At 52.2% G+C, this 9,944-nt stretch overlaps 1 protein-coding gene across 6 annotated transcripts in view; it reads left to right on the top strand.

Moving 5' to 3' along the window:
* The first annotated feature begins 1,159 nt into the window (after positions 1 to 1,159).
* The window catches only part of KDM4A (lysine demethylase 4A), a 38,744-nt gene continuing 29,959 nt past the window's right edge, over positions 1,160 to 9,944 (top strand). For 2 of the 6 annotated variants that reach the window (XM_073357980.2, XM_073357981.2), the window contains exons 1-4: positions 1,163 to 1,590; positions 2,690 to 2,865; positions 5,666 to 5,780; positions 7,481 to 7,674. In XM_073357980.2, the coding sequence (XP_073214081.1) occupies positions 1,453 to 1,590; positions 2,690 to 2,865; positions 5,666 to 5,780; positions 7,481 to 7,674 (623 nt within the window). In that variant the 5' untranslated portion in view covers positions 1,163 to 1,452. Of the gene's footprint in view, positions 1,591 to 2,689; positions 2,866 to 5,665; positions 5,781 to 7,480; positions 7,675 to 9,944 lie in introns of all 6 variants that reach the window. The other 4 variants (XM_073357977.2, XM_073357982.2, XM_078854146.1 and 1 more) reach the window with 4 other exon arrangements.

Below are 9,944 nucleotides of genomic sequence, written 5' to 3'. Positions count from 1 at the left end.
CAGGGCCCCCCAGCACCAGGGGGGCGGGGCTCCGCAGCCCCCCCCCAGCACTAGGGGGCGGGGCTCCCCCTCCCCAGGCCCCCCCCCAGCACCAGGGGGGCAGGGCTCCGCAGCCCCCCCCAGCACCAGGGGGGCGGGGCTCCGCAGCCCCCCCCAGCACCAGGGGGGCGGGGCTCCTCCTTCCCTGGGCCTCCCCCCAGCACCAGGGGGGCAGGGCTCCCCATCCCCCCAGCACCAGGGGGGCGGGGCTCCGCAGGCCCCCCCCCAGCACTAGGGGGCGGGGCTCCTCCTTCCCTGGGCCTCCCCATCCCCCTCCCCAGGGCCCCCCAGCACCAGGGGGGCGGGGCTCCGCAGCCCCCCCCCCAGCACCAGGGGGGCAGGGCTCCCCATCCCCCCAGCACCAGGGGGGCGGGGCTCCGCAGCCCCCCCCAGCACTAGGGGGCTCCCCATCCCCCTCCCCGGGCCCCCCCCCCAGCACCAGGGGGGCGGGGCTCTCCATCCCCCTCCCCAGGCCCCCCCCCAGCAGCAGGGGGGCGGGGCTCCGCAGGCCCCCCCCAGCACTAGGGGGCGGGGCTCCCCCTCCCCAGGGCCCCCTCCCCAGCACGCCCCTTCTCGCATGGGACCTTCCGCAGCGTCGAGTCTCTTCGGGCCGGTAGTGCCCTAGCAACTGCGCCGCCCCCAGCCGGGGGCTCTGTCATCTGCCTGGCAACAACATATTCTCCTTTCTGATTGGCCAACTCCCGCCGCCCCGGCTGGGAGAGACGCTAATTCTTATTGGTTGGAATCCCAGTCTGCGCTGTGATTGGCTTAGCCCGATTGAGAGGGCGGGAGGAGCTTGTCCAGTGGAAGCCCTCTGGTGGATTCTTTAGTCGGCACTCCGAGTGGAGGGATACAGCTCACGTCGCTGTCATTTCACCTGACGTAACATCGTCGCGCGCAGCCGTATATCCATCCGCGCCGGAACTGATTTCGGGATGCAGGAGAGATTCGTTCGCGGTGGGGGCGACACAGGGGGAAGAAGAGGAAAGAGATTGGCAGGTGCGCTCAGCCAATGAGAAGGCGCGGCTGATGCGGACCCTGTGGCGATTGGCCCGCCGCGGTGCTGCCTCACCAATGGAAGCGGAGGTTGGTACGCGGGGGGCGGGCTGTTTTCCCTTTCCTTCTTCCGAGGCGTATCGTGGCGGGGCCCTGGCGGAGGCAGCCGCGAGCGCCGAGTGAGGTGAGGCCGCGGAGCGCGCGGGGGCGGGGGGGCCGCCGGTCCCGGTCTCCTCCGGCTCCGCCCGGCCCCGCCCCTGAGGCGCCGGGCCCCGGAAGCGGCGCGGCGCGCGGGGAGGGGCGCGGGGCGGCGCGGGGCGGGCTCGCCGGGCGGGCTCGCGGGGCTCGGCTGCCGTCGCGGGCTCACTGGCTTCAGCTCTCCGCCCAGGGGGCGCGGGGCCCGCGCGGGCCGGGACCATGGCCGCCGAGCTGGAGAGCCTGAACCCCGGCGCCCGCATCCTGACCTTCCGCCCCACCGCCGCGCAGTTCCGCGACTTCGGCCGCTACGTCGCCTACATCGAGGCCCGCGGCGCCCACCGGGCCGGGCTCGCCAAGGTGGGTGCGGGGCGAGGCGGGCGGGGCGGGTAAAGCGGCCCCGTTAACCCTGGGGCGGGGGGGTCGCGCCCCGGCCTCCCCCGCCGCCTGCGCGCGGGGCCCGGCGGCCGCTCCGGGACCCGCTTCTGCGGGTGAGAGACAAGCCCCGGCGCCGGCGCCCGCCCTGCGCCCTCCGCCCTCCCTCGCGCCGGCGGAGCTCCCGGGCTTGCCTCCCGCCCGCACAGGTGGGTGCAGCGAGAGGGGCGGCCTCCCCCACCTTGTCTCTCCGGCGCCCGGCGGCCCGTGCAGGTTGGTGAACCGAACCTTCCCGTTCTTGCTCCCAAACCGCAGTTAAAAGCAGTTCTAGGAAGCTTGACGTCGCCCTGCTCCTGCTGCGCTCGCTCCTTGCTGACCGTGGCTGACCCTTGTCCTCCAGATAAAGCTCCTCTCGTAGGCGGTGTTCCCTCTGATTCGTTACATCCATGTGCAGAGCGAATTTTGGTGTCTGCACCAATACGGAAGTGATGTGCGACACATCACCTTCATACTGGTGCCCATAACCAAATTAACGTGGTGGGGGGGCGGTCTCTGGGGTGGGGCCAGGGATGAGAGGTTTGGGGTGTGGGAGGGGACTTAGGGCTGGGACAGAGGGTTGGGTGCAGGGGGTGAGGTCCCCGGCTAAAGGTCAAGGCTTCTGGGTGGGGCTGGGGATGAGGGGGCTCAGGGCTAGGGCAGAGGGTTGGGGAGTGTGGGCTCTGGGGTGGGGCCGGGGGATGAGGCGTTCGGGGTGCAGGCTGCCCTAGGGCTGCAGTGGGCCGAGAGGACTCCCCCCAGCCCTCTCTAGCCACAGCAGCTCAGGGCTGGGGGAGAGGTGCCTTTCCCTGGCTGTGGCAGCTCCGGCTGGGCTGGGCCGGGCCGAGGGAGGGGCTCCTCCCTGGCTGGCCACGGCAAATCTGGGGCAGGCCCACGGTGGGGAGGGGTGCCTTTCCCTGCGGCAACCCTGAGCCCTTGCACAGGGCTTAATAGGCAGCTGTGGGGCCATGCAGCTTAAAGGAAACTTAACTCATAGGTTGAATTGCTATGTTTTCTGATCTTTGCCTTTTATTCTGTGAACCATCAGGTAATTCCCCCAAAGGAATGGAAACCGCGAACATGCTATGATGATATTGATGAACTGGTCATCCCAGCTCCAATTCAGCAGGTGGTGACTGGACAGTCTGGCCTCTTCACACAGTACAACATCCAGAAGAAGGCTATGACTGTCCGGGAATTTCGAAGAATTGCAAATAGTGACAAGTAAGAGTGTTTGTGCCTGCATTTTAACATCTGTGGGGCTTATGCATCAGTTACCATCACACAGCTTTCTCTCTATTTAGTGTATAGTTAAATGGATTCTCTTGGGTAGAGGTATTTAGCTGGTTAACCATTAAAGAACATTTTAGCGATAACAAAATTTTCTTTAAAATGACAATGCAAAAATGGCATATTAATTAACATCTGTCCTGCTACACTTTACTTTTGTTAGTCCTGTATGTATAGTTAGGATTATGTTTTCCCATGTGCATTACTTTGCCTTTATCAACTTGAATTTCATCTGCCATCTTGTTGCCCAGATTTGTGAAATCCCTTGGTAACACTCTGCAGTCTGCTTTCAACTTAACTATCCTGACTGATTTCTGTGTTGGCTGCAAACTTTGCCACCTGATTGTTTGTTTGATCCCTTTTCCAGGTCATTTATGAATATGTTGAACAGCACTGGTCCCAGTACAGATCCTTGGGGGACCCCGCTATTTACTTCTCCATTCTGAAAACTGACCATTTATTCCTGCCCTTTGTTTCCTGTCTTTTATCCAGTTACTGATCCATGAAAGGGCCTTCCCTCTTATCCCATGATTGTTGAGTTTGCTTATGAACCTTTGAAGTGAGACCTTGTCAAAGGCTTTCTGAAAGTCCAACTGTATTATACCTACTAGATCACCCTTGTCCACATGTTTGTTGCTTCCCTTCCCTTTCTCCTCCTTCCCCCCCCCCCACCCCCCCCAGATAATTCTAATAGACTGGTGAGGCATGATTTCCCTTTACAAAATTTGTGTTGACTCTTCCCTGACCTATTGCGTTCATCTATGTGTCTGATAATTCTGTTCTTTGTTATAATTTTCTACCAATTTGCCTGGTACTGAAGTTAGACTTAGTAGCCTGTAACTGCCAGGATCTCCTCTGGACCGTTTTAAAAAAAAATTGACATTACATTAGGTCTCCGCCAGTCATCTGGTACAGAAGCTGATTTAAGTAATAGATTACATACCACAGTAAATAGTTCTGCAATTTCATATGAGTTCCTTCAGAACTCTTTGGTGAATGTCATCTGGTCCTGGTGACCTATTACTGTTTAATTTATCAGTTTGTTCCAAAACCTTCTCTGCTGACATCTCAATCTAGGACAGTTCCTCAGAGTTGACACCTTAAAAAGAATGGCTCAGGTGTGGGCATCTCCTTCACATCCTGTGCAGTGAAAACCAATGCAGAGAATTCATGTAGTTTCTCTTCAACTGCCTTGTCTTTCTTGAGTGCTGCTGTAGCACCTTGATTGTCCAATGGCCTCAGTGATGGTTTGGCACGCTTCCTGCTTCTGATGCACTTAATATTTTTTGTGTTTTGCTGTTAGTTGTTGTGTCTTTTAACATAAGAACGGCCATACTGGATCAGCCCAAAGGTCCATCTAGCCCAGTATCCTGTCTTCTGACAGTGGCCAATGCCAGGTGCTTCAGAGGGAATGAACAGAACAGGTCATCATCAGGTGATCCATTCCCTGTCGCCCATTCTCAGCTTCTGGCAGACAGAGGCTAGGGACACCAACTCTGCCCATCCTAGCTAATAGGTCCATCAATGGCTATCTTCCATGAATGTATACAGTTCTTTTTTTAACCCTTTTTTGCTAGTTGCTCGTCAAATTCTTTTTTGACCTGCCCAATTCTATTCCATAGCTTATGCTCCTTTCTACTTTTCTTCAGTAGGATTTGATTTCCAGTTTCTAAAGGATGCTTTTTTGCCTATAACTGCCTGTTTTACTCTGTTTAGCTGTGGTGGCATTTTTTGGTCTTCTGGGATTTTTTTTTGTTTGTTTGTTTGTTTGTTTTTTAAACTGATGTACAAGAAGGAAAGGATGGAAATTGACCCGCAGGCGCTACATAGAGTTTAAGACCAGAAGAGAGCACCAGATCATCTAATACGATACCAACATCACCCAGCACTTGCTCACCGAACCTAACTGAAATTACAAGTAGTTTACAGGGCTGGAAATTAGAAACAAATGGTGTTTCATGATTAACTGAGCACCCTTGACCTTGAGGTATTGAAAGACCACAAATTTGGAACCCAACAATGTTATTTTTATAGTCACTCATAAAACTGAGTTTTAGCTATTTTATTGCCGTGTTTGAAACCTCAAAAGTTGCATTACTACACTAGTTTCTGAGATCCAGAAAGTGAAATTTTCATTAGTTTCCATTGTTCTAGCTGAGAGAAATTGAAATCTAAACTAGACTTACATGCTACTTTATGAAATAAATGTAATTGTTAGTAAATTAACTTTTTAAAAAGATATTATTCCCTCGACAAGATGTGGCTTGACGACTAAAGAAAAAACTAATTAAATGTTCATTATTTCATTTTGTTCAGTGTGGGTTGTTCGTTTAAACAGTAAAGGATAAACTATATGCTTTGTAAACTTGTAACTTGCTGGGGGAGTTATGCTGGGGATTAGTATTTCAGTAGTACCTACGGATCCCAACTAAGGTAGGGGTCCCATTTTGCCAGACACTGTACAAAAAGCGGGTGAGAAGTGAAGTGACCTGCCCACTGTCACACAACAGGTTATGGCAGAGCAGAAAATAGAGCCTGGGTCCCCTGGCTCCTAGTCCAGTGCCCTAGCTACTGAGAGATACGCTAAATGTGCCTCTTTATTCTTTCATTAACTTTTTGAATATAACCTTCTGGCTGCTTTCTTAATTCTGGGCTGTTGCTCTAAACTCTAGTGTATTGAATTGCAAAATTTTTATTGCTTAAATGAGTTGACGAAACGGCTCTTTTTTTTAAGGTACTGCACACCCCGATATACCGACTTCGAGGACCTTGAGCGGAAATACTGGAAGAACCTCACTTTCAATGCCCCCATCTATGGTGCTGATGTTAATGGCACGCTCTATGAGAAGGTGAAGGAAAATACTTTGTCTTCTAGTGGCATAATCATCCTTGTGCATCTTGATAGGGTTTATCATGTAAACTCTCTGCCCTGGAATTCAGCTTTGCGAAGTTTCATAAGTGTTTAATGGAGTTCATAGCAGACTTCTGTCTTCTGAAATATATTACGTGAGAGATGCAATCAGTTGTACCTCTAACATATTTGTAATTAAATCAAAATTATTGAGGCTGACTAGAAGACACTGAGAGTATTCATGTGTATCCATTCATTAGTGCTTTATTGTAATACAGTTGGAAACTCCTGGGAGCCAAAATTAATTAAAAATATAAATATAGGTAAGGCACAAAGCTGACTTAATGGTGCTAATGTACTTACGAATACAAAGGAGCCTGAAATGAAGACTAGCGGGGAACACGTATCGCCTGTGTATCCTGCTGCTGTACACAATTCCGTGGGGGACTCTTTGTAGTTTTGATAACTTAATTGTGGTGTGACTCACCTTGATAGCTGTGACATGCTGATAACCATCAGAACTGAGTGCATAATCATGCAGCAACGTTTTGCCAGTAAGAGTTTGTTAGACTAGAACAGTAGTTTTCAAACTGTGGTCTGTGGACCTCTGTCTGAGATTTCCAAAGAGGTGCGCACCTCCATTCAAAAATTTGTAGGGGTCTAGTCCAATCTTTTAACAGGGGGTTTGGAAGGAAACACAATGGTAGGAAGAAAAACATGACAGTTCTGGATGCTGAAGTCCTCTTCCCATTGGACAGGACCAGTGTAGTGGGTGGTGGTGCATGCTTTCTACACCTGTGCTGCCCGTCTGTGTGGCTCACCCTGAAGTGTTTGTCTCTAGAGCAGGGGTGGGCAAACTATGGACCGTGGGCCGGATCTGGCCCATCAGGGCTTTGGATCCAGCCAGCAGGATTGCCAGCACCGTGGGCCCCGCGCTGCTCCCGGAAGCGGCCGGCACCACATCCCTATGGCCCCTGGAGAGAGGGTGGCAGGGGCAGAGGGCTCAGTGCGCTGCTCTCCACTGCGGCTACCTCCCCCGAAGCTCCCATTGGCCGGGAACGGGGAACCGCTGCTAATGGAAGCTTCGGGGGAGGTAGCTGCAGGTGAGGGCAGCACGCACAGCCCCCTGCCTCTCCCCTCTGCTGCCCTCCCCCCCCCCCCCCCCCCCCCCCCCCCCCCCCCGGGGCCACAGGTATGTGGTGCCAGCAGCTTCTGGGAGCAGCACAGGGCCAGGGCAGGCAGGCAAGCAGCCTGCCTGAGCTCCGCTACCACCCCGGAGCTGCTGGAGCCTGCACCCCAACCGCCTGCCTCAGCCCTACATTCATGGCCCTGCATGCAATTTCCCCACCCAGATGTGGCCCTTGGGCCAAAAAGTTTGCCCACCCCTGCTCTAGAGGCTAGGGGATTTCAGATTCATGTCACGCACGTCCCTCTTTGATTTCGGCCTTTATGCTGAGATGTTAATGAGGGGTGTGATTAGTAGCAGTTAAATACAGGCTAATAGAAAATGAGACTTGTATTTAAAAGGCGAGTGGGGGGGGGAGTCACAGGGAGGTGAAGACTTCAGATTGCTCAGCAAAATTGAAAAACAAATCTCTGTGTCCCAAAGTACAGAGTGATGTAGGGGTGAGTGTTACATAACTGATGTCTTGCTAACATGTTGCTTTTCTTGCTTAATCTGAGCTCCATGTTTTGCAGCATGTACATGAGTGGAATATTGGCAAGTTGAACACAATCCTGGACGTAGTGGAGAATGAAAGTGGCATAACCATCGAGGGAGTGAATACTCCTTACCTCTACTTCGGCATGTGGAAAACCTCCTTTGCCTGGCATACTGAGGACATGGACCTTTATAGTATTAATTACTTGCACTTTGGAGAACCCAAGTCATGGTAAGGTTTGCTAGAGTAGCCTCCAAGATTCACTAGAGAGAGAATACCATAAACTATTGGAGTCCCTCGATAAATGAGAAGGGACAGATGGGCAAACAAGGGATAACGATTACTAGGAAAATTAGTGTTTTTTTTCCTCCGTCTCCTCGGGCTCCTGCTCCTTTACTCCCCGGGAATTCTGTGCCATTGCATGTGCGCATATTCATATCCCCCCACAGATTTATTTATTTTTCCTTCCCCGCAGAAAAATTACTTCTGGCAGGGAAGCCAAGGGAAGCTATACAGGGAACTTCCCTGGCTGCCCAACCCCCATGCATCCTGACGACCCAGACCTTCCCCTCCCCCCCCCCCCTTGCATCTGGAGCCCTCCTGCACCCAGACTCCCCGTGGAGCCCCACCCCTCCCTTGCATCCAGACCCCTGCTAAGCCCCCTGTGCTTGAACTCCCCACCCTACTGAACCCCAACCCAGCTGCACCCAGACTCCTATCCCACCAAGCCCCACTCCCCCACCTCCCAGACTCACCCAGCCAAGTCCCAACCACCTTCATCTGGACCCCCCTGCAGAGTTCCATTCCCCTGCACCTCCCCCCTGCGCTCCCCCCCCCCCCCCGAGCCCCTGTGCATCCAGATTCCCGAGACTACTCACCGAGCCCCTGTGCATCCAGATTGCCCCAACAGAATTCTCTTACCCCACACCAGATCCCCCCCCCCAGTAAGCCCCTCTGCACTTGGATCCTGCCAGGAGGAGCCTGCCCACCCCACACCTGGATTGGGGGCCAGGGCTGGGCATGCGTGTGAGACTCTGTTCCTCTTGCTTTGTATCTGGGTGCACCTAGTGTGGAGAGAGACGGCGCACCAGTAGTGTGGGAACAAAAGGATGAGAACTGTTGAGCTAAATTATACTAGTCCTATGAGAAAAGCCTCTCACCTAGGTATTTTTAAGGTCATCAATGGAAAGAGTTAATTGTGTTGCACCTTAGAACTTGATTGCAATTGGCTGTTAGGTGAACCAATGAATGGTGGAAATTCTAGCTGCTTAGTGCTATTGTTTCAGTCTGGGACAATTAATTACTGTGGTTAGAAGGGTTGGAAACGGTTTGGGGGGGGGGGGGGAATAGAAAGTGTGGAGTACGTGAAAGGAATATGCAGAGACACCCCCAATCCTTAAAGTGCAAAGCTTGTAGGAGTGCTTAATCTTCCTAACCCCTTCCACACTAGTGCTATGTTCGCTAATGTAGTTCAAACTTCTCCCTTTTTGTTATGCCTTTGGCTGCACAAACATGCCGTGATTTCAAGTAGTTCAGAGACTTCTCCCCAGACTCTTGCCTAAGCAAATGAGATTTAATATTTTAGTGGAAGTGATGACCAATTATTTTAGGTAGAATGCAATAGCAACATTTGCTTGATAAAAATTGTAGTAAGAGTATTTTATCAAACTAAGCAAATGTGTAGTGAGAAGATTTAAATAAAGCGAAGCATGATGGACAGACAGTTAAACTGGTCAGTGTATTGTAATCCTCAACAGTGAGGGGGATTTTAAATTATTGTAACTTACTGTAATTTAGAAGGGTGGTGGGTCATCCTGACCTAAATGCTTTTCTTCTGCATTTGGAAGTTTCCAGTGCCTCGCAATGGGGAGCCCTCTCACACTGGAGGAACTGTGCGTTTCCAGTACAAGGCTACGGGAGAGTTGGGTAGTACTTAGAGTGTATGGTTCCAAATGCCTTAGAAATAATGGAGTCCTTAGGGTTGCAGTTTGGTACCCTTGTCAAGCATGGCATTTTCTGCAGTGCAGAGACAGCATGAAGTTGGATACTTTTCAGTGACAGATATCTGCCAGGAAGGGCACCTATAGCAGAGGTGAAATTAAACATTGCTTTTTTTCTCTGTTTAGGGTGAATCCAGGTGGGAAACTGGCTTTTCCAGTGGGGAGAATAGTCTATATGGGGAGGTCCTCTGGGAGACTCATGGGCTCTCTTGTATGACCAGTGTTTCAAACCATGTTCTCCCAGCAATCTGTCTGCAACTAACAGGAGGCTCAAATGCCAGTTTGAACTAACAGGTACATTTCCCAACTTGTTCATGCTGGAAAGCAGCTGTTTGAGCTTCCAGGCTGTTGAAGAGAGAGAAATAGATGGAATTTTCCTGTATGTAACAGGGTCAAATCAATACTGTATCGCTGGCCTAACCAATCATTTCACCAGTAGTTCTCTCGTCCGTCCTTAGAGAAAAGAGAAAATTGAGTGAGCTAATATAGGTTAGTGGAATA

The sequence above is a fragment of the Lepidochelys kempii genome, chromosome 8 (assembly GCF_965140285.1).
Source record: "Lepidochelys kempii isolate rLepKem1 chromosome 8, rLepKem1.hap1, whole genome shotgun sequence".
Taxonomy (NCBI): domain Eukaryota; kingdom Metazoa; phylum Chordata; order Testudines; family Cheloniidae; genus Lepidochelys; species Lepidochelys kempii.
Note: the sequence above shows the minus strand (reverse complement) of the source record. Positions and strands in the feature narration are given on the sequence as shown.